This window comes from Oxyura jamaicensis, chromosome 13, assembly GCF_011077185.1.
Source record: "Oxyura jamaicensis isolate SHBP4307 breed ruddy duck chromosome 13, BPBGC_Ojam_1.0, whole genome shotgun sequence".
Lineage (NCBI taxonomy): Eukaryota > Metazoa > Chordata > Aves > Anseriformes > Anatidae > Oxyura > Oxyura jamaicensis.
In genome coordinates this window covers 12,707,985-12,731,896 of record NC_048905.1, presented here as the reverse complement: position 1 = coordinate 12,731,896, position 23,912 = coordinate 12,707,985, and the positions used below count along the sequence as shown (strand labels likewise).

General features: G+C 45.5%; 1 protein-coding gene across 4 annotated transcripts in view; it reads left to right on the top strand.

Moving 5' to 3' along the window:
- The first annotated feature begins 16,188 nt into the window (after positions 1–16,188).
- GRIA1 (glutamate ionotropic receptor AMPA type subunit 1) overlaps positions 16,189–23,912 on the top strand; it is a 129,534-nt gene continuing 121,810 nt past the window's right edge. For 3 of the 4 annotated variants that reach the window (XM_035338586.1, XM_035338584.1, XM_035338585.1), the window contains exons 1-2: positions 16,191–16,513; positions 18,588–18,725. In XM_035338586.1, the coding sequence (XP_035194477.1) occupies positions 16,432–16,513; positions 18,588–18,725 (220 nt within the window). In that variant the 5' untranslated portion in view covers positions 16,191–16,431. Of the gene's footprint in view, positions 16,514–18,587; positions 18,726–23,912 lie in introns of all 4 variants that reach the window. The other variant, XR_004754365.1, reaches the window with a different exon arrangement.

The window sequence follows — 23,912 nt, the reverse complement described above, 5'->3', positions numbered from 1 at the left end:
TAGTCAGGAGAGCTAGAGCTGGCTAGAACAATACGCCCTAAAGGACATTCAGCAACAGGCATAGCTCAGGGCACTGGATTTTTAATCATTTCTCTGGGTGTTTGACAGCTGCGGCAGCACATATCTTGCTGCAGTGTTATGAGTGGGAGAGGCATTGCCTGCACTGCTGCTCATGCTGTTTAGGGCAATATTGGAAGACAGTGCCGGAGAAGATGCTCTAGCAAGGTGGAGAGCCATACTGAAATTCCTTTCCTGTGTTGAGAGGGTAGGGAAGTAAGTTCAACTCACTGCTTCAAGCTTAAGTGTCACCAAAGAACTCAGGTCTTTTATTTATTATTTATATTGCAGTAGCACCTAGAGGCCCCAAGTTGCTAGGGTTTGAGGAACATTTTGTAGGAGAGAGCCATTACCCCTAGGCCATTGTGAGAAAACAAACAGGTGGGAAAGGAAGGGAGAAAAGTGACCTTATGGAGGCCAGCTGCAGAATGGAAAGTAAAGCTCTGACCCTGAGGAAGCTTGTGTTGTCAAGCACCAGGGTCATAGCATTTCAAGAAGTTACACTGCCTTCAGCTCAGCTAGAAGAATGACTGCTCACTTCTAGCCCTTCTTCAGCAGTGGAGCAAATTAATCATTTTATTTCACATGGCAATTGATTTAGTCTATTATCATGACCTAGCCGAGGGCTGGTGGCATCTTCAAAAGTGCTCACTTGCCTGTCTGATCAGCAGGGCTCTCAAGTCACAGCCCAATTCAATGGCTGCACTGCGAACTGCACTTGTGATTTTACTTTGGAAATGTGTCTTGTTTGTTTCTGCCTTGACTACAGAATAGCCATCTCTCTTCTCTGCAGTTCTAAAATGCTGGCTTCCTACCAGTTTCTATGGTCAGAAGAAAAGACATTTAACAAGATGTAGAAAAAGCACTTCAGACGTAACATCTCTGTGTGAAATATACACATATGTACTTCCTGGTAACATGGCCAGAAACACCTCAATTCTCCTCCCATCAGTTGCAGAACCAGCAATGACCCTGTTGGAGGTGGAATGTGACTTAAATGTGTATTTTGATGCATTTGCTACAACTCCTCTGAAATTCTACTGCCATTTACAGTAATAATAACTGTGTTTCCAATGAAAGACTTCTTGATGTTATAAAACTGCAATCTCTGCCTTTTAAAAGCAGCCCTTAAAAACTATGGAGTTTTTTCCTTACCTGAAGTTTCAGTACCTTTATAGGAAATATGAGCCATAATTTCACTGATTTTTCTTTAAATGTTTTAAAGGGAAATCAGACCTCAGCACATTCTGTAGTTGTTGAAAAGAGGGCAGAACTGGCAGTACTACAATTTGAATCTTGTCTAAAAACCTGTCAGGGATAGGAGTAATAGGTGCAGAGCCTCTCTATTTAGCTTCAGCTGCCACCAGTGCTGAATTTATCCATGCAGCATCCTTATGCAATGTGGATATAAAGCCTCACACTTTTGTGATTTGGTAGCTCAAACACAAGGTCCTGCACATGGTCATGCAAGGGTTCTGCACAAAGCTAGAGGCACCACGATATTCCTGGCAAAGCCATGCAGAAAGATGACCAGAGAGACCTCTGAAAGGCATTGGCTGCTCCAAGATTTTTTTCCAATCTTTGCCTATCACTTTGCGTCAGTCTCATTTAGAACAAGTTCATTAAAGGCATCCTTAAAGTGATTAGCTTTCTTCTACCCATTTCACCCCTGTCTGCACTTCTGATGCTGCCTAATGCGGAGGCAGCAGTGATGGGGAGAGCCCTAATAACTCTGCCATCTCCTCAAGTGCAGTGTGATGCTCCTGCTGCTGTCAGGCTACCTGCTCTCAACAAACCCATCTAACAGAGTGCTTTGAAAGCTCCTTACCAAGCCCTCCCTGGCTGATGAGCAGTTTAGCAGAGCCCTGTGCTTTTTTGCCCACTTAAGCATGTTTTCACCATGGAGTCACTCAGTGAGGAACCTCCTCTTTGCTGTTATGAGAAGTGGCAGCAGGAGAAAAGGGATGTTTCATTCCAGACTGATTTGTAACCCTTTTGAATGAAGGTGAACTCTGGGCATCCTGGAGCTATTGGCTCTGCTGTGGCTTTGCTCAGACCAGGGAGCTCTGGGTGAGATGACTGAGCTGGGATTTCCTCCCAGATCAGAGGCCTCTCTATCAAGGTAATGCTCTCCAGGCACACTTGTGTGGTTCTCCGAACTGGGCACAGTCAATGGAAGCACATTTGATGCAACTCCCAAAACACGGAGGTCCAAGGAACAGCAGCTGGCCCTTCTAATTGGAAAAGTCTCCACTTTCTGCTTCTTGACCCTCATTCCTATTTTCTTTTTAAATAACTTTGAGCCCTTTAACCACTTAACTATATATTGTTGCAGCCTAGACCAAGAGAAATTCAAAAGGACCAACCCCAACCTTTCCCCATGTCTAACTAGCCTTGTTGCCATAGAGACTCGGTGGGTTTATTAGCATCAGCATGGCAAACTGATGGAAGTGTACAACTTCTTTTGCAGCTGGGGAATGTACAAAGTTAATCCTGCATTTAATCATGCTCACAGGGTTGACATTCAAATCACAGTCACTGTATGCTCAGGAAAATGACTGCCATTCCTCAAACACAGTGCTTCACGCTAAGAGGAGGGTGGGATGAGGGTTGCTGGTGGGGAGAACCTATCTGAGGCATTAAGATGAATGTTAAAATTAAAAGGAGCTAAAGATTCAGGTTTTTTTAAAACTAGAAAATAAACGAAAGAAGTAACCATCCCTGAAGCAGTTGGTACTGGAGGAGGACTCTACATCCTTCATTTTCGTATTCCGAAGAACCAGGATATTCCCAAGGAATTCCTTGAACACAGAAATGTGCAGGAAGTGCCTTCCATTCCTTGTTGATATTTCCTTTTTTACTACAAGGAGTTGAAACGTGTGTATTCTGGATCCTGAACGTTGTCATGGTTACGGGGCTGCTTGGATGCTGCTTTTTGCACCCCACGAAGGCTGCAGTGCTCGCTGCCTGGCAGGAGCAGCTGCCCACGGGTGCAGAGCGGGGCTGGAGGTGGCGGGGATCAGCCCCAGCCCCTTGGGCTGGCGGAGCCGGAGCTGTGGCAGGGATGCCTAGGGATGGTGTCAGTCCCAGAAGGTGGGATGGGAGTTGTGATCGCTCTTCTGTTACTCCTACAAATGCCTACTAGATAATGTGAGATCTACTCACTCTTTGAGTATTTCCAGCCTTGAATATTTTTGCTTAGACTACTTTTTCACTCAGTGGTAGAATTTAAGAAGAAAACAAACAAAATAAATAAATAAATAAAAATTAAACAAACTAATTCTCGTTGTTTCCAGGAACCAGGGACCTTTTTTCAGCATAGACTTCATTTCAAGCTATGATCCAGAATGTTGTACAAACCAACGCTTCATGGAGAAAATGCTGGTGCTGATCTCCTTATTGTCAGCTCTGTTTGTGCATCTCAGGGAAAATCTCAGATCTGCCTGCAAGATCAAGTGGCAGATGCATTGTAGAAGCTGTTGACTTTTCACTGACAAATAGCAAATGAAGTATTTTTAGCTGACCCCCTCCCCACCCCCCCCGATTTTTCTTTTTTTTTTTTTTTTTTTAGCCAAAGGTTTTTTAGCTTTCCAAACCTCTACAAAGGAAGCACTAGGAAGAAAATTATTTTCTATCAAATGCAGACAGGCAGAAAACGCCAATTTTCTGAGAGGATTTTTCAATGAAAGGTTGCAATTTTCTGTCAAAGGCATCTTTATTCTTTTACCAACTACATAAAAATGTCATGTCTTAGGTCTTGTAGCACATTCTTCCTCCCCCAACACTTCGAGTGGAGACTGGTAGGAGATTAAACTTTGTTAGTTTTACTTTGGAGTAGAACAAGCATTCCTGTGGCCAAAAGGCAGCGCTGTCAGTTGAAAATAAGCAGATCTGTGCCTTCTCACACTGAACTGACACGTGGCCTTGTGCAAATGACTGCCTGAACAGTCTTCTCTCCTTTTATTCTATATAGATTGCCAAGTTGTTTGGATGCAGATGTCTCTGCTGAGCCCGGGACACTGTATGATCTGCACACATGCTCTGTTAATCGTCGTCTGGAAAAAGGCAGCACACAAACAGGGGAAAATAAGTGAATGAGCGAAGCAGTATTTTGTGGAAGTTGGTTTGAAGCAGTGAGTGGATGACAATACCCAAGCACCATGTCTCGACTTCCTGCCTGAAGCAGGGAAACTGTGGGTGATTGGGAATGAATCGGGTGCCCTGTTTTGATGGACAGCTCAAGTACGACTGTAAGAGCAGCAGACGGCAGCAGCGAGATAGTTCAGCCTCCCACTCCCACCTCACCTTGCCTAAGGTTACAGGCTTGTCTGAGTGCCTGGTAATTAGCTGGTGCCCAGCTATGAATGGGCCTGATTCCCCTGTCACCTACGCTGCTTTGGTGAAGGAGAATTGTGTCTGATAATTGGGGACAGCAATTTGTCACAGTCACTTGCATGAAAAGTCTAAATCTGATTATGGTTAAAATAGCAAATGTCCTGATTTCCTCTCTCAATGGGAACACTGAGGGGCACAGGACATGTGAAAAGCACTTTGTGGAGCAATGCCACTTGATAACCTTTGGTGACACTGTCTGTAGTGTGTGGTGGAAGGACAAGCACTGCTTGCTCCTGGTGAGACCGTTTTGGTACCGTGGCTCTTCCCATCCCAGCTTCAGCCCCAGGTTGGGCAGAACTGCTTGCAGGAGAGGCACGAGAGGCTGTCTTCATCTCCGCGTGCAGCAAGCTAGCATCAGGCTGTGGACATCAGAGCTCCATCCTCTCCCTGCCATGGCCTTGCAGCACAGCCTGATCCTGGCTCAAACACTCATCTCCACGAGCTACTTCCTACACCTCCCTGGGGGAAAGGGGTTTTGCTGCAAAGGGTTGTTAGCAGCACAAGGATCAGTGAAGAGGGCAAGGCAACATGAGCAATGGGTTGCCTTCGCGGGTAATTGAAAGCATGTCAGAAATAGAAACGGTATTTAAATTGAAAGTCTTTGTGATTCTTCTCCACCTGGTGAGCCTGGGAGTTACGGGAGGCTGCCGCATGGTGGAGAATTAACAATTCTGATGAGAGGTGCTGTCAATTTGAATTGCTTATTTGGAGACCAGGGTGGGAGGGGTGTCCATTAGCCTGTCTCAGGGATTTCCTATGCCTGTTCCTGGATTGTCATTAAAGGAGCAAAGTGGCTGAAGGAATGCTTTCAGAGTGCAAATACCAGCACATGCCATGCAAAAGACCTATTTTTTTTTCTTCTTCAGCTGATCTTATTATTCTGAAGTGCTGTCATACTACCTTACACTGCTCTATTTGTGGGGCTGCTGGTGAGACGTTAATGAGGACAATGACAACTTTAAGCTGCTTTCTTGGAGTTCTGTGCCTTCCGTGAGGACCAGAAAGCACCAGAAGCACCTCCCTCTGTGTGGTCATGGGGTGCATCCTCTTCTCCATGCTGCTCACAAATAAGCTGCCATGGAGGGGGGTAGAAAAAAGAAGTTTAAATAGAAGCTGGGTCTTGCACTACAACGCATCACCCTCAGGCTTTGGTATTCAGAGATTTCTTGGGGCTTCCACTTCCAACAATCATCTCTTACAGTTACCTTAGAAGCCTTTGTGGAGGTAACGAGGTTGTATACTCCCAGTAACCCAGTCGCTTAGGCTTGTCCCCTTGCTTCTATCAAGCCTGGTGAAGCCAGCAATGAAGGGAGCTCCTGCCTGGGCATCCCATCTCTCCCAGGGCAGAATTAGCTGCTCCTGCTTCCCCTATCCCTAACAGCCAGTGCGAGGATGCCTGGAAAACTGCTGGGGCTACAACATGCACGTGGTCCTCAGGGCTTCTCTGAGTTTGGAGAATTCACTGATTCACGGCATCACGTCACACACACACACGTGCCCAGAAGAATATCTTTGGACCACTTCTAAAAACAAATGTATGGAAAAGCATCTTGCCTAATGGGTTCATTAGTGCAGCCCTCCAAGCCCTGTTGCCTGACACTTTAAAAACTGCCTGGGGGATTTTTATGTGCAATTCCCATAAATTAAAATTAACAAATACCAGTGGGTATCTAAATTCCCTACATGACTTTGAGAACTACAACAGCATTCTCTGGCAGAGAGAGGCCTTTTGAGTATCGCTCTCTTGAGTTCAGATTTTCCCTTGGGTTTGCTTGCATGTTCCTTCCAAGGGACTGCAGATTTCTCTGGAGCAGCCCCGGCTCTTCTTTAGTGCTGAAGTCACACAAAATAAATATGAAGTGAGCTGATTATATTGCAGGAGCTACAAGCTAGCACGTGTCAGATCCAAAGTGAACTGACCTTTCCACTCTCAGGTGGACAGCTTTGACCTTTTGTGATGCTGATGAGAAGCGTGGAAGAAATCATGATTAGGGGAAACTCTTGCTTTATTAACACAGACAGAGCACAAAGAACTCATCATCTGAAAATCTGCCTCTAGGTGGTGGGATATGGGAAAGAAAACCAAGACATGTGTCTGTGTTACACTCTCATTATAACACTAATGGGAACATGGTGTCTAAGAGGACAGCAGAGAGAGGAGCTGGGGAATTATGCTTTGCTTTAGAAGCTTTCTTTTGGCGATGGTTATAGCAATGCTAGACCAGGTTCCTACTGCCTCAAAGCCTCTTTATAATGCCATTGTGCAGAAGGATTATTTGGCCGAAGAAGGCGGGTAGTCCTGGTAAATGCAGTAACACCCGGTGGAGTTTGGTGGGTTTCGTGTTGCTACAAGGTACCAAGGACCTGTTAATGAACAGGGCTATATTCTGAGGCATCCGTTTTTGTCACAATGACTGTGAGGCGCAGACACTCCCCTTTGCAGGTCTGGGGGGAGGAGGGGCGCGAGAAGGGTTTTTCTGGTACAGCAAACATAGCTTCAGAAAGTGAGGAGGCTGGTGGGAGGGGAGGGAGGGTGGGGGGAGAGCGAGCGAGCACATATTATATTCCAACTGTTTCCACGGTGACATTTCATAATCGCAACTCTTGGGGGAAAACGCTTCATCGCAGGAGCTGGAGGAGGCAGGATGGTTTTGTGGATGCAGCCAGAGAGGGACGGCTCTCCCAGCACCTGTGGCTCGCCATCCGGAGGACTTGGAAGCTGGGGCCAGCTAAACTCCTGCGGCTGTAGCGCAAGCCTAGGCAAGGAATTGAAAGGCAAAGTAATCATCATCTCCTTCCCTTTATTTCAAGGATGAACATTTATAAATAAATATGATATCATCCCACTGGATAGGAAGTCTAAGTATCTTCTGTTTCTTGGCAGCAATGAGGAAAAGAGGGATGTATGTAGGAAAGAGCCCACAGGATGTACCTAGCAAAGCGTAGTCAAAAAAATGAAGGCAGCCTGTAGTTAATGAATTAGGTCACCAGGTCTTTGCATTGCACATTGTCTCTTTCTTCACTCTCTCAGCCCTAGAGTTGTGGCATGAAAGCGAGCTCCTGGTGGATGGAGCCAGAAAAACCTGCCTTTTCATCACTAGGGCTAGTCGTACAGTGCCCAGGAGAAACCAGGGCTTTGCTAGCAGCAAGTCTCACAAATCAATCTGTGGCATATTATTCGTCTTTACAAAGCAGCACCATGTTCACCTGAATAGCTTCCAAATGTCTGTGGTTCCCTGTGTTGTTTTAGGCAGTGTACCGCTTGCCATCATGCTGCTACAGATGGCAGCAGCTCTTGGGGGCTTTCCTACGAGACGTGGGCAGGGGAGACAAGGGCTGTGACAAGTACACACGGCTTTCGTGCTTGGGGACTTTCCTTTAGTTCCTGCTGCATAGAGAGCTGCGCTGTGGATTTCAGTCCCAGCCATCCAGCAGGCTCTGTGAGTTTAGGCAAATTGCTTTTGCTGCCAGTGTCTCAGATGGGATAAATGCTCTTTTTTTATGTCACTGGCCACTGGTAGCTGAATGATCAAAGCTTTCTGTGGGCAAGGTGGAGTGATGCTTGGAGTCAAATGGAGCTGCTTCTGCAGAACCTAATAGGAGCATTGGGTTTCTTGAATTGCATGACTCAATGCAGCAACTGCATCTTCCGCTGCCAGCTGCCCAGTAGTCCTGGACTGTATCCGAAGCAAGTATGCTTAGATGTACATGATTTCTAAAACAATTACTGCATCTTTGTATTCTTGAAGTATCTTGTTTGTCATATTTTTGTGACCGAAGGTATACAGCTCTGTGCTTTGTCTGTAGGGCCGCACGGAGCTTACTAATGATCAGCTCTCTTTTGGTAGCCACTTGTAATTGCAGACGTTGTTACACTGGGTTGCAAACTTTGTGGAGCGCCGGGCGGCAGGGTATTTGTGTTCTTTCTGTCTGCGTCTGCTGTTGGAGTACAAAGGAAGTCTAGCCTTTCGCTCATAATACAGCACTGCTCTGTGCTTATGATGTACAGAAAGTCTTGGGCAAAAATCTTGATTAGCACAGAAAGTCTTTAAATGTGGGACATCTCCAGAAACATGTAGCGTAAAGCAGCCTGTATTGTCCTTCTTATCTCTCCCTTCCAGCCTGGAAAAAAAGGATGGTTCTTTAAAAAAAGACATTTGTTTCTGATTGTATCCTTAGGGGTCTCTCATTTCTGTGATGTGTACGGGATGAAGAAGAGAGAGTGGGTGGATGAGGATCCGTAGGTTAAGCTTTATGGCTCCTTGCCCAAATAGAGCAGCCTAATGGCGATAGCTCAGCTGAAGACCTTCCTATTGAGTGTCCATAAAATGCAATTCCCCTGCACAGGGGATAGCTGCCACTGCTGCCAAATATGTCCCCTTCTCCCTCCTTACCCATCTGCAGTGCTGGCAGCGATGTCCTCTGGCACTTCGTGGTGACACTTAGGAGCCACGGAGGACTTAGATGCTCCAGCAGAGTAGCAAAAAGTCGGGACATCCCACTGTTATGGGCCTCTGCCACACGGTTGTAGAAAATTACTTCATGGAACTTGAAAAACATTTTTGGAGCTATAGAAGAGGATCAAAGATACCTGATTGAGTGTCTCTAGGCCAGGCAGTACTTAGACTACCTGGAGCTTCTCATTCCCCGTTCATCTTTTCTTTCAGCTAAGTGGTGCTAGTCTTTTCATTCTCCTCTTTCCAGCTCTGATAATTTTCTATGTCCCATGCTGAAGCCTTTCAGTTTCTTCTCTGGTCTTTCTCCAGACGTGGATGTTGGATTTTCTGTTCAGAAACTCTACAGATTCCAGTCTCTCTCTCCAAACTAGAACCAATATAATTTTGCTTTCACATCTATTAAGGATTTAAAGAAAACTACTTTTCTTATAAAATTACATAATGGTATTGTATATCACAGTGACTTCTTCTGACAATATATGGAGGGGGTTCCGGTTATTTGTGCAGATTCCACAAGTGAAAATAAATAAAATCTCTCCCTGTAGACTTCCATGGGTGAATATCTCTAGTCATCCTTTAGCCCTCATGAAATCCAACCTCTACAACACATACAGATGGCAAATGTGTGACATGCAATGCCGCGAGTGAGACTGGGGTGCTTAGAGGGAGGGATTTTACATGACTGGGTGATTTGATCCAACACAGCAATTCCTGTTTCTCTTTGAGCTAAAGCATGGGCAACAGTTAGGGAATGGGGAGAATATCTGTATTTATTGCAGAAACTACCAACAGCGAACCACTGATAATTCTGGCTTTTTTTTTAGGTTAATATTTTGTGCATAGACTTTCCCCCTTCCTGTCTGGTAGCAGGGCAGCTGCTATAGTTGGATGTGCTGCAAGGGCTGGGAATTGGCGGTGCTTTCCTTGACTCAGTTGCTTGAGTTCAAAGCTTTGATTCCTTTAACTGCTAGAAAGGGCAAGATCAGCCACCCCAAAGCACAGCCCACATGTTTGTTTATCTTGCATGTTAGCAAAGCAGCCTGGGAAACGCTGAGCCAGATGGTAACGATGGGATCTTTGCAAGGCTGTTTGAATTGCGGCAATTGCTGCTGCTTTTTGTGTTGTTTTTTCCTTTTTTTTTTTTTTTTTCTACTTCCTAAATCAGCATCCTTTTATCTTCCTCATTTCACGTTTGTTTTCTGCGCATCTTGGGTTTGATGCCAGAGATTAAAAATGAGGGTTGATTCATATATATCAATATTAAACTGTATAATCACCTCAATCATTATTTGACTTCATCTGGAGCATTCGCAACATTTCAGGAAGTTTGGGTGAAACAAAACTTTTTAGTGTATACAAGCATTTCATGGAACTATTGATAACCAGAATTTCTGATTTAGGCTGCATCCCCTGTCTAGCTTTTCACAGTAAATAATCCTCTTACCATATATTTCAACAAATTTTTAATACTTTTTGTTTTTCCTTTCTGGGGGGAGGGGAGGTGTTATATTCTCTAATGAGCGTAGACCTACTGTAACTTTAACGCATTACCAGTAATTTTGGCTTCCTCTGGCGAGGTTTTGAGAAACATAAGGTGCTTTAATAACAAGCAGGGACCCACCCACAACTCTGATTTATGTTTATGACTCAGCAAAGAACGTAAACTGAGACTAGGGCACAGTGTTTCTATAAGTGGTTATAAATCAGCCATTCACCAGAAAAAAAATAAAAATAAAAAATGAGTACTAGCAGCCTGCTGTGTATGAGGAAGAGAGCATTTCGGGGGCTGCAGATGACAGTGTTCTTTCCGTAAAGGGGTCACTCAGGATTCATCAGAGAGCGATTTGTAGCATTTCCACAAGTGCTCTTATGGACCTAGACCCAGCGCAGTGCTGTTTGCATCATTCTCTGTCTGAACTGTCCCTAGCTGAGCATGTCAAACCCATCCAATGGAAGCAAACCCATTGTCAGTGGGCCAGCTAGATGGCCAGACAAAAAACTGGGAAAGAAAAAAAATTGCAGATCTGAATTTGTAGCATTTGATACTTGCATTCAAGTTGGACTAGATGCATAGGTTACATCCTCACCTGGCTCCAGGAAAGCCACTTGTCCTGTTGTGCCAAAGGTCCCCCATCACTAGGTGACAGTGAAGCCTGATGCGTGGAGCCCATGGTCCTCGCCAGACTGATGGTACCCCGGGGGCAATCTGAGCCAGAGCCCAACATCCATTTGCCAGTAGCTGCTTGTGAATTTCCAGCTGAAGGATGCACAGTATTTTCAATGCCAGTTAGATTGACGAGTTTATCTTCCAGTCCATTTACTTACTTAATTACCCTACATTGAGCAAGAAGTCATTTCTTATAAATATGGTAATAAACCGATCAGGATCACAACAGAAGCACATTCTTAAACAGTCTGTGGAAAAAGCTGATGTTTCCCGGATTCAGCAAGTATCAGGCTTCACACATTGGCAGACAGTAAATTAAGAAATAATATTTGATGGCCTTAAAATGTCAGCCCCCAGATGATGTTTGTCACCAGTCAGGACCTGCTTGGAGTTGTCCTCAGCTCCCTGAGCAGTGCCTCCTCAAAGGATGAGGAACAGATGCAGCACAAATTCAGTATATAAAGTTTCCTCTGTCCTTCATCTTCAGGTTTTAGTTCACACTGGAAAGCAGTGAAGCTCATGCTTCTTTTAGCTTCTCTGACTTGCTTCTGGGATGTCGAAGCCTTTCATTTGACAGCTCTGGATGTTGCGTGAAGAAGAGAAGAGACCATCAGCACCTCAGGCCTGATTCATTGATGGGGGGATTTTTTTCAGCCTGATAACAGACGTTGCTTTGTAAAGGAGGTTTCCCCAGAAATGATTTGAAGGCTATGGTTTACAGGTTCTATTTTTCAATGGCATAAACACTACGCTCCAGATTTAAAAGACTGAAGCAAATGTCAAATGCTAAAGCATACAGACACATATGGAAGTGACTGCAAGGAGCCAGAGGTTCTGCTGTCCCTACTTAAGTAAGAATTTGCTGGGTAAGGACAAACGAAGGACTAAGGCTTGGCTCGCTAGCCCTGTGGTGCCAAAACACCCACGTGGGCTGACACCTGCAGAGTGGTTTCAGACAGGGCTGCAGGCGTGCAGTGCCCTGCTGCAGCAGCTCCGCCTGCCAGCAGGCGCCCCGGGGCTGTGCCGTGCCCGGGAGATGCCGCGGGCGGGCGGGCGCACACAGCACCCGTGCGCCTTCCTCGCCGTGTCTATCAGTGTCGCTTCCGTGTGGGTGGCACCAGTGACTGTGCATATGTTTGCTGGGCGTAGGTGTGCTGAGGGCTATCTGCACACACGCTGGTGCTGCAAATCAAGAGGGTTTTCTCACCCCTCACCTGTCCCCATGCCTGCTGTGTTAGTGATGCCCATGGGGACAACAGCAGACTGGGGGGACGTGGGTTATCCTGTACCCCAGAGGTTCTTGTGACATGTTTTCCACCATCCTTTTAGCTCCTTTTCCATCATGATCACTTCCAAATCTTCCCCGTTTTGAATTCCCGGAGTCTGTCCTCTCAGCACCTGCGATCGTTCCTCGAGAGGTACATTATCCAAAATAACAAAATTGAGCTGAACGAGGCAGGGAGAGAAACACACGTGACTCCATTGATATTCATGAATGCCAACACTCTGCAAAACCCATACGAGAGTCTGTTTTGTTTGGAGTTTATTTAAATTAATCACTATAATTACATTTTGCTCTTTATCAAAAGCCTCCTATAGAGATTGTCCAGCTAGAAAATAATAGGAATTTCACAAATAGTAGTATTTCAATAGCCTCTTTGAAGACATTCAGGAGCATCATGTAAAACACAGTGGGCACTGGAGGGAAAAATTCTGCTGGGAGGTCGGATGGATGCCGAGTTCCGTTGATTTCCTCATTTTTCAAGGCTGGAGACTTCTGCATGTGAATGAGTCCTTTGTTTTTCCAAGGGTTCTGGTACAGAAATATCTGCTGTAACAACCGCTTATTTCCTATCCTGGAAACAAAAGCTCTGATAGCGAAGACAGGCCATTCTGCTCTCGTGGACAACTTCACGTCGTGCAAAGTGGAGCAAAGAGGAAGGTGGCAGACAGCCTCCCCGGAGACAAAATTCTCTGGTGTGCAAAACCTTGGAGCAGAAATGGGTGAGAACAAAGGTTCTTGCTAAGTACAGCAAGGTCAGCCGCCAGCAGAGCACAACGAGAACAGGAGCTTTGATGTATTCATTTTCTTGTTATGTCTGGCAAAGATCTTAAGTGAACCAGCTACACTCTTTCAAAATTCCTTTATACCATTTCTTATCTTAAATTGGAAGGCCCACTTTCTTAGACATGTATTTACCTAATTCATTGCACTCAATTGCAAAGATTTATCCCACAAGACCTTGTTAGAAGCTCCCTGTTAAGCACCAGGTTCCTGCCTTTCCCACCTATTTCTTATGGAGCCTTTAAGACAAAATACAGGTCTTCATAATTCCACTCCCCCGTATTTTTAGTTGCCCCGTGATCAAGACCACACCATGCAATATACGCATATGCTGTATCGAATGATTTCCTTTGGTTTCGGAAATCAGAAATAAGTTCATTCAATTGTTTGTTGTTGTTTTTTAGGAAGCTAAAAAAATCCATTGATAATTCAGTCAGACTTTTCTCTCAGAAGAGCCCAGATCTGTCTGATATCTGGCACTATCAGGTGGATTTATCTGTCATTTTTTTATGACCATTCATGCAACATCTAAGAGTTTCACCGATTTTCCAAGACTAAGTTTGGTGCTTAGTTGAAAGTTCAGAAGCTATATCCTTCAGAGGTTCATGTAAATAATCTTCAGAGCAGCTAGAGTTAATTCCTAGCATCCTTGTGCTAACAAACTGAATAAAACACTACTATCTATAGGGAAAAAGGAAACTAATACATTCTTAAAATAATGGTCTTATTACTACTTATCTTGTTACAGTGTGGTGAGGTTCTCCTTGTTAAGCCACCTGCACTCTGCAAGGTTTATAGACAAAAGCAGCATCATTAATTAATGCAACAGTGCAAGCTTTCTGTGAGCTATTACAATATTTTATTGTTATGGCTATTATTATTATTATTACTACCAGACAGGCTGCTTGGGAGTTTCAAAAACATGCTAGCAACTCTCTATTGCATTGGCTACCCTTCAGTACCTTTCTTTAGCTTATAAATGCAGCTGTTTCCGTTAAAATTTGGGTGGAAAGCAAGAGCCTATAAAGCCTACCAGTAGGTTATTTTAGCCTCAGCCCAGTGTTGCTGATATTATACGAGGAATGAGATGGAAGTCTGAAGGTGCTATCTATCAACATACCTAAATCTGTTTTGCTTGGATACTGGTCACTCAGCCAGGGTAGGCGCATCCTTTGGCTGCCTGCAACTCACTCCTGAACGCCTGAACAATTGATCTAATGAACCTGCAAGTCTCTGACACCGAGAGTCATTGCCCTGGTCAAGGGTGGCTTGGGGGAAAAAATGAGTTCATCCTAGAGGGATGTTTTATTGCTTGCCATAAGGAAGATGTCAGTCTTCTGGGCTCTGTTTTTGCAGTGTGACTGTCCTTGCTGTCCTTGTAAGAGGCCACAAAGTTGTAGGCACCAGTACAAATCTGCTCTGATGCAAGGTGTTAGACTATGGTGCTGCAGGCACTAAATGCCTGCCGTAAATGTCTGCCCTGGCACTTCTGTGGGTGTTTAAGCATTTTGTCATCCTGGGAGTCACAGTGAGATCTATAAAATCATCTAGGAAGAGGCTAAAGATCCCAAACTTAATTTGTGGAGATGAAATTATGGCCTTGTACAGAGATCATTGTCCATCCTCATGTGTCCAGGGCCTGTGCCCACAGCAACGTGAGGGGTTTTCCAGTTGTCACATTTGGCTATGGAGACAGAGCATGGCTGTGTGTGATGCTGTGGTACCCAAGACCTCTGTTGCAGTTGGCAGGGTGGGCTGTAAGGGGAACCAGAGCTGTGGCAAATCTCTTCTAGAGAAAGCAGAGGGCATGCCAACAACAACAAAATGCTACCGTCTCTGTTTTCAACACTTCAGAATAGGCTTGAAGATATTCAGAACAGTTACATCAGACCTGGCCACTGTGGCCAACAGAGGATGTCTCCATGTTAGTGCAGGTTTTGAAGGCTTTGGTTACGTCCCATTTTGGTTATCCCGCCCTGCAGAGTCCTGGTCTGTCCAACCTCCCTTATGTGGGAGCAAGTCCTGGCCTTTGAGCCTATTTCTAACTCTAACACAAACATCATGTTTTCTTTGATCATGTTTTCTTTGTATTTCCTCCTCACCATTTACTCTTTGTTTTCAGTAAGAATGCACATGGCAGAGGCAAAATCTCTCTGCTCAGACATGGATAATCAGGTTCTGGTACAAGACGCCCCAGGTTTGGTCTGGGGCTTCATGTTTCAGACAGGAACAGATGAATTTTCTCTCCTCTCTGAGATGGCTGTGGCTCTGTGTTCACGACATTTTGTCCTGAAACATTTCTAAATCCCAAGTGGTGCCTAAGGGCTGGTTTTTATTGTTGTTACTCCTATTGATTTTTTTTTCCTTTTGTTTTTGAGCAAAGCTGCTAATGGTCAAATAAGCTCCAGCCTCACCAGAACTGCCACGAAACAGCTCTTACAATGATTCAGACTAGAAAAGCCCCCTAATTTCTGAAGCCTGCCCTACCTGATGGTTCTGGCAAGCACAGATTCCTCCACAGCAAGTGCATGGGTGAAATGCCTCGTAGGTTAATGGTGCAGCAAAGAAGGTGTGTGCTGGGGTGGGTGATTTTTTTTAATTTATTTTTTTCCTGCTTCAGGATCTTTGTTGTCTGTTGCTCTGAAACCCTTCCTTCCAAGGCACATTTGCAGGATCCATCCCTTTTTATTACCCTAATGAGCCAGGCTGAAGAGACTGATCTGTTCAACTCCTGGCCCCAGGGATGAGAGCCCAGGTTGGGATGCGACTGATGAGAGGCAGAGGAGTTTAAGCCCTTTCTCTAGAGGAGTTTGCCACCTACTGATTCACAGGTTCCTCCTAGCTCTTGCCAAGAGAAGTTGAGGGGCGATGCGGGGGGGAGCTGGGAACTCAGGGTAGGCAGGAATTGCCCTTAGAGACCCCAGCCAGGGCCCCCGGGGAATAGCTGGGGTGGGGGGGACGCGGTGCCCAGCTGTTGAGCTCCAGCTTGGCGAAGGCAAAGGGAGCTCGGTGGAAGTGCACGGCGTGCATGCGTGCGTGTGTGTTGTGTGTGGCGGGGGAGGGATGTGGATGAGGAGCGGGCTCTCTTTCTTTCTCACAGGGCTCAGTTAATCCTGCTGTCAGGCAGTGTTAAGCAGCAGTCTCAGCGCTGGATTCCGAGAGAAGGAGACGCGCAATCCAGAAGGCGCAGCAGAGGGGAGGCGAGAGAGGCAGCTAAAGAGAGCAGAGCGGGGGAAAAATCAAATCTATGCTCGGAACTGGGCTTCTTTTTCGCCAATGCAAAAGGGAATATGCAGCACATTTTTGCCTTCTTCTGCACCAGTTTCCTAGGGGCAGTGTTAGGGGCCAATTTCCCCAACAATATCCAGATAGGTGAGTGTGGAGCTCGGGGCCGCTGGGGAGTGATGCTCCCTGGCAAGCGGTGGGGTGGAGAGGGGGCGGTGGGGGGAAAACTGACCCGTTCATTTGCTTGCAAGGGAAAAATGTGTGTGTGTGTGTGAGAGAGAGAGAGGGGGAGAACGGCGCGGGCTGGGTTTTCCTGTTGGTATGAGATTTGCAAGAGCAGAGATATATCAGTTTTTCTTTGGGGGAGGGGAGGATCGGGAATAAATGCCTGCACACACACCAACACAGAGGGAGAAAAGTGCCTCCGAAATGGAGGAAGCATGAAAAAAAAATCTGTTTCTTGCTTTGTGAAATATCTGGGCTGCCATTGTGCATAGCTGCATTTGCAAAATCGGCGGTTGCATTATACATTTTTGTGAGGATGCTCTCATCTGTAGGTAACTGGGACGAGAGGTAACAAACAGGCGCGCTCTGTTGTTGTTGCTAAAGAATAAGGGCAGAGCTATTGGAGGAGGATTTTGCATTGAAGTCTCTTTTCATTTCATGATACTTGCTTCCTCTGTGCACCAGCACTGCCTGTTTGATTCCTTTCTCCCTTTCTGTAACTTCTCAGTGCTCCTATCCCCCTGCCCCAGGTTCATTATTACTCTCCCATTGATCTTTATTGATGATGATTTGTAACCCAAATTCCCTTTCCTTGCATGCCGATTTTCTTTCCCACCTCCTTTCTCTTTACAATGCCAATCAATTGCTAATCCACCAAGTTCAGGCAACTCCTGCCTTAGTATAGCTGCACAATTGGTGCTTTTATTGCTGCTCCTGCTACATCCCCATCTCCCTTCCTTCCTGCCTCCCTTTTACCCCAAATTTGTGCAGCATCCCACATTCTTTCCCTTTCAACAAACACGTATAAGAGCTTAACTCGGCTACTAGCATCTTATTTCTCTGACACCCACGATTAGGCTGGAGAGGGGGTGCATGTGGGGGGGTGGGTGATATTCGTACACAAATAGCCCTTTCCACACACCAAAGAGATGCCCTCTATACTTAAGATGTGTGAAGTGCCGTTGCAAGCAAATCTCTTTCTGCACATTTGTTTCTTCCCCATGCCATCTGCCCTGGAGGGTTGGTATCGATGCTTTCAGCTGCTGTTTTAATTCAGCCTTGTTTTCAAGTGCTTTGTTTCCCTATCTGTAAAATACAAATAGTGCTTCTACATGCATATAGATAGCAGGACTCGTGCTATTATATTTGGACTTTCTGGATGCCATGAAGGGATCTGCCGCAAGCGAAGTTCCCTGTGGGGGGAGCAGCAGGAAACTTTTCCCAGGGCTGGGTTATCGCAGCACTTTGCTTTAGGTCCATGAGGGGAGAGAGGCTCTGAGCCTGTGTCCAGCCTGATCCCGGTTTCTATTCAGCTTATGTTGTCCTGTGGTTCTGGGCTCAGCTGCACTTCCACTCTGATTGATCCTTTTGAGGATCAAGCTTTAGATTTCCTGCTCTCTCTGAGTTTGGCCACTGTCACCTGTTAAATGTAGGGTTTTTCCATGCAACAAACTTCCAGCAGCAGCAGCAGCAGGTGTTTAGCCATGGACCCTGCTCGCTCCAGCTCTTACAGCCCCATCCCCATGTGCCCAGCTTGGCCGGGATGCTCTGAACTTAATAACCCCTGCTTCCGTCCTGCAGCAAACCTGGGGAGCAAAGTTTAAAATTGGCCTAATTACAAGTGGGGGAGGAGGAATAAAGACTCTAATTTGTTATTTATAAAAGTAACATTGGCAGCGCTTATGTTTCTTTTCTTTAAAATTATGGGGAGGTAAAGAGATTGAGCCAAACCCCAAGGTTCAGCCCAACTCTGCAGTCTGCTGGGCTCGGAGATGCACCAGAGCTCCTATACGTGCTCCAGACATTACATAATGTAAAGGTTTTCTGCTCCCAGCCTGGCTGCAGCGGGCACGAGCCCCCCTGGTGTGCTGGAGGGTTTGGGACTGCAGAGGCAGCCTCAGGATAGGCGAGCTCTAGCCCAGCAATATTTCAAACCAAAGAGACTGCTAATACAGGTGTTCTCAGACCTTTCTCCTTGTTCTGTTTTTCTCCCCAGGGGGGTTATTTCCTAATCAGCAGTCCCAGGAACATGCGGCTTTTAGGTTTGCGCTCTCTCAGCTCACGGAACCCCCTAAGCTCCTTCCCCAGATCGACATTGTGAACATTAGCGACAGCTTTGAAATGACATACACCTGTAAGTAGCGGTGTTTGCTGTGCTTTCTCTTACTTTGGTTTCTTTACTCCTATCTGCTTTTGTTTTTATTACTATCTTTTTATTGTCTAAAGTATGGGACATCTTGCTAAAAATGTGCGACTCTCCTTCAGGGTCCATACAAGAAAGCCCCAAATACACAGCCAAGAGATTTCAGAATCATTTTGGTCTGTGCTTAGACGTAGGGGGTGAGGTAGTGCTGCAGTTGTTCAGCATGTTTTGTGTTTTCTCTTTCAATGCTTCCAAAGTAGTATAAAGCCTTCAACAATTCATTTCCTTGTGTTTCTCTAACCCCTGCCCGATTCTTCATACTGGGGTTTCATTCCCATATTTCCTATAGCTGCGATGTACAACAAAGGCACCCCTTTCCACCCACGGGGTGCACAGAAGTGTCTGTTTAGTGTGAACAACTTCTTCTCCAGCCCCAGTTTAGCCATCTGTCCTTGCAATTTAAGAAAGACTGAGCAGAAAACGGCACCGTGGTGCAAGCAGAGTCCAGATTTACAGTAAGGGACATGTCCAATAAGGATGGAGAGGTAAGAGAGTTCTAGTTTCAAGTGCCAGTGAAATTATTGGCTCTAAAAACACCAATTAAAGACTGAATTGGCACAGCAGAGTCAATCCTAGGGCTTAGCTACACCCTGCTAAAGCACAGCACATTGTTATCTGGTGGAGTTGGGAAAAGAAAAAATCTGACTTGCCAGGTAACGCCAAGATTAGCAGCAACAAATAAGACCAGGAGGTAACCAGCGGAAAACAAACACTAACAAAGCCCCACGGTTGCAGCAGGGGCTATTGCAGCATTTGCTTCCTTTGGAGCGAGCAGCACGGTGCTGTGCACGAGGGGCTCGCACCGCTGGGATGCGATGCACAAAGAATTCCTCAGCTCGACCTGGTGTCAGACACGGCTTTCTTTCTCTGTGCCTGAGTGTGCTTGTGTGTGTATGAGAACCTGCAGGAGGAACCCTTCCCTGTGCAGAGCCTGTTGGGTTGTTGTTGGCTCACATCCGTAGTATCCTTTTGATTCACTGAAACATCCTCTCTGCAGTTTAGTCATATGGAGAGTGGGATAGAGGTGGACACAAACTGTTCTCTCTGCTAAGAAATATACAGAAGGGAAAAATGTTTTTTTTCTGCAGAAAGAACCCAGGAATGTATAGGAGGAGAGTTAATAAGGCTCCTTAAAGAAAAATAAAAAAGTCTTATTTTTTTTACATGTTGGAAAATTTACAAGTACAAGACTGCAGGAATTTCTTGGCCTGTAAGACATAGGAGAGAGAAGTAATATTTTGGCCATTCTTTCACTGGACTGTCTAATGACATATCTAAAGATTTTCTATTCTCCTTAATATCCTTTTATTTGCCAACTACAAGGTTTTCATCAAGCAAGAGCAACTATTTCAGCTCAATCCAATGGCACTTCCTTGGCAGGAAAACTAGACAAATAGAAGAAGAAGGCAGACCTAGTATCTATCAAAGGAAAGTGTCACCCACCTGGGGTAGAGTTGCTGACTGTGGCTGGGGATGAGCTATTTCAGTGCTGATGGCAGGAAGAAAGCAGAAACTGCAAGAATATTGCTAGAATAAATTCTCCATCTGCGCAGAGTTTTCCCTCCCTCTCTACGCCTGCCACTAATGATTTTGTTTACTGCATTAGCAAGGCCACGATACTAGTTATGCTTAAAAAATCTGTCATTAGTACCACGAGGGTGGGGGTGGTCTCACAAAAGCTGAATGGAAGCAAGACAGCCTCCCAAAGGATGTTATATTTGAGCTCTATGTAGGGCACATTGTCCTAGATCAGACCAGCAAAGCACTCTGCACAGTCCAACTTCACTTGTCCTCATTTTTTTTTTTTTTTTAATTAAAAACTTCCTAAGTTCTTCAAGACTACGGAAGGCAGCTTTTGTTTTGTAAGCACAAAATAAGGTGTTATTCCACGTACCCTTGGGAGGAAAAAAAAAACAACACCACCACAACAAAAAAGCCCCACAATATAACAGGCTGTTGGGAGATGTGCTTTTGGTACTCACATGCTGAAACTTTTGCCAGGAATTATCTTCTTCCTCACCTTCCAGCAAATTCCCTTCCCTGTTGCCAAGATATCGGCAGAAAGATCTGTTTATTTACAGTGAATAAAAAACCCTGCCCACGCAGAGGTCCTTATCTTCTGAGAAAAGACTGGCCATGCTACCAGTTAAAAGTACCAGTTTTTGTTCCCATGGAGATGGAGAACACAGCAGTTCTCTGTCGCTGGAGTCACCTGGTTTCCTGATGCTTTCGGTCAAGGGTGTTTGGACTCTGCAAACCTGGTGCTGCCCCTACCAGGAGCAGGACTTCTGAGTAAGGCTGGCAGGTCCCAGCCCCATGGCACGTCCTGCCTGCAGCTAGATCCGGCCTCGTGTGCTAAATGGAGTCCTTGTGGCAAGTGCCCAAAGCAACATCGTTCAAAATGCAGGATGTATATTAAGGATCGGTGGTGACTGCAGAAATAAAAAGGCTTGCTGGGCAGCTTGCAGGGCAGCGATGAAGTGGCAGGCTGAACTGCACCAAAATGACAGCACCCTGTCTAAGGAGATCATATGCAAAATGTATCTCGGTATCAACTGTGACACCGTCGTACCCCTGCCTGACATACATCTGCTTGCTTCTTAGGATGAGCGAGCTTTGGTGTGACAGTGGGTAAATTTACAGAATGAGATGCACCCATTTGCGCGCAGGTGACAGTGGTAGGGAACCGCTGCTGATGTGCTAGTGATGATCGTAAATTGGTAACAGTGATATCCACAAGGGTGATAAAACTGTAAAATAACAGGAGGCTGCTCTTGTCACCGGGGCATCGCTGTGGCATTGCTGTGACAGCCCAATGGGAACTTTCAGATTTCTGATGCTTCCAGCTGTGGACTTTTTGTTGTTACACGGTGCCTGTGAATACCTCCCTGCGGGGTAATGTTGACCTGAGGTTCCTGTGCCCCTGCAGATTATGATTTTAACTGTAATCATTAAGAAAACAAAAATAAGTAGTAGATGCTGTGGTAACTTCATATTTCATGTGTGTGGTGGATGCTAATGTTGTCGTATCGCTGAGACATGGGCACGTTTCAATAACTGAAATATCTTCCTTAATTCATCCCATCCCACGGACTAGTTGGCAAGGAACAGGTTCAGTGTTTGCAGCTGGGTGCGTGGCACGGCTTACTGGTTTTTGACAAGCAATGAGAATGCACACCTGCTGCTTCGAGTGTTCTTAACCAAAGGGTTAGAAGACTTTATATTTTTGTGTCATTTCACTGAAAGCTGAGGTAATTGCTTAGGAAGAAGGTGAATTTTCAGTCCTTTCTTCAGCGGAGGTATATAGCAGCACCAGGTGACTATAAAAGGTAAAATGATGGGGTGGTGTAGATGAAAGGTTTGCAAAGTGATGTAGCAGAGCAAAACCCTTCTGATCAGCTTTAAAGATGTGTTCTCAGATTCTGTCTTCAGCCATTTCTGGAAAAGTGCATTATGACCTCAGATCAGGATCTGGCAAGCGCTGTCTTGCAGGGTTTTGCTGAGGCTGACTGTGCTCAGGGCAGACCTGATGTGGCAGGAGATGCTGCAGGTCAGAGCTGAGACTAGAGAAGAGGGGTGCTCTAGGCTAGGTGTGAGGACACAGGAGGGCTGAAGCTTCAGACAAAGCTGTAAATTCTTGTTGCTGTGAGGTCTGTGGTGGACACAAGCACCATGCCCTGTTGCCAGCAAAAGGGTGAGAGCCTATTTACTGGAGCTGACACAAGGAAGTTTTCTCTTATTCTGCATCTCAGCCTCAATTCATACACATGTAATGTACATCCCTGTCCTGTGCATTGCCCAGATCCCTGGAGGGTGAGAGTTGTTTCAGCCCCAGCTCCTTAGCTTGATTTAATTTGTGGTGCAGAAACTCCTGCTTTCGGCCCCCGGCAGGAGCCCTGGGGCGAGCCCAGGCAGAGCTGGACAGACGGAGGTTGTTGCTCTTGCTGCACGGCTGCAGCAGTGAGCTGCTTAGGAGGGCGATGGCTCAGCCACAGATTTCCCTGGCCATGTCCTGGGGGATGTGCCCCACTGAGTGGTGCTCACAGAAGGTGAATCACCAGCTTGGTAAATCCATCCCTGCAGAACTCAAGGCACTTTGCAGGGATGACCAGCTACTAAAATCCCCGTTGTGCGCTGAGCCCTGGTAGAGCGATCAGCTTTTGTGCATGCTTACGTGTTGGGCTACTGAGAAGGGATATTCGGGAGCTGCGCACCCAAAACACAGAGGTCTGCAAAGGAGAGGAGGGATTTTTAACCTGCATGAAAACTTGGAAAGAGGCCAAAAACCAATGCCTTAGTTATCCCTCTCCTTCCACGTATGCACAGCTGTAGGTACTGTGGGGTCCTCATGCTGAGCAGGAGCTGTGGGTACTGCTAGTATATCAAAGTTGAATCCATTCTGTGTATTAGAAAATGAATATGCGGCTTGGAGCCAGTTTATATTTGAAGAAAGCCTTCAAGCTGCAATTGGAAAGGAATTTGTAGTGATCACTCTCTCTGTGCTTATATTCTTATCAATAGCAGCAAGCTTAGATCCAGATCAGCTATAAAACAAAGTATTTCTTTTTGTTCTTCTTCTTGAGTGCTTACATATATAGATACTGTATTTCTGGAGACAGCTTTTTATCTCCTAAATTACCTCTCAGAGATGGGAAGGAATAGGCAAACATTTGAATGTTCTCAAATGAGGATCTAAATTTGGCTTAATTAAACAATTATTGCGTGTTTAATTTAAAGGAAGTTTCTTTGTTGACAAACATACGGTGGTCGCCATTTCTTGGAAAGGTGTTGCTGTAATTATTTCAGCAGTAGTCAATTAAAATGCAATTTTTATAATTAAACTTCCACAATCTAAATAAGCCCAGCCCTGTAATAGTATGTAATTGTTATGGTGTTGATAGGCTTGTTTTTATTTTTGCAATAACAGAAATGTCATGGAAATGCTTTGGGATTTTATCCCTGTAGGTCCTGGGATGCTAGCCATGTCTATTTAATGTGAGTTAAGGCAACAGAAACTTGGATTTAATGATCAGACAAAATCTGATTAATACAAAATAGGTACTAGAGGGAGATACATCTCCTTAGATTTTGTGATGGGAAAAGGTCTGATGCAGGTAG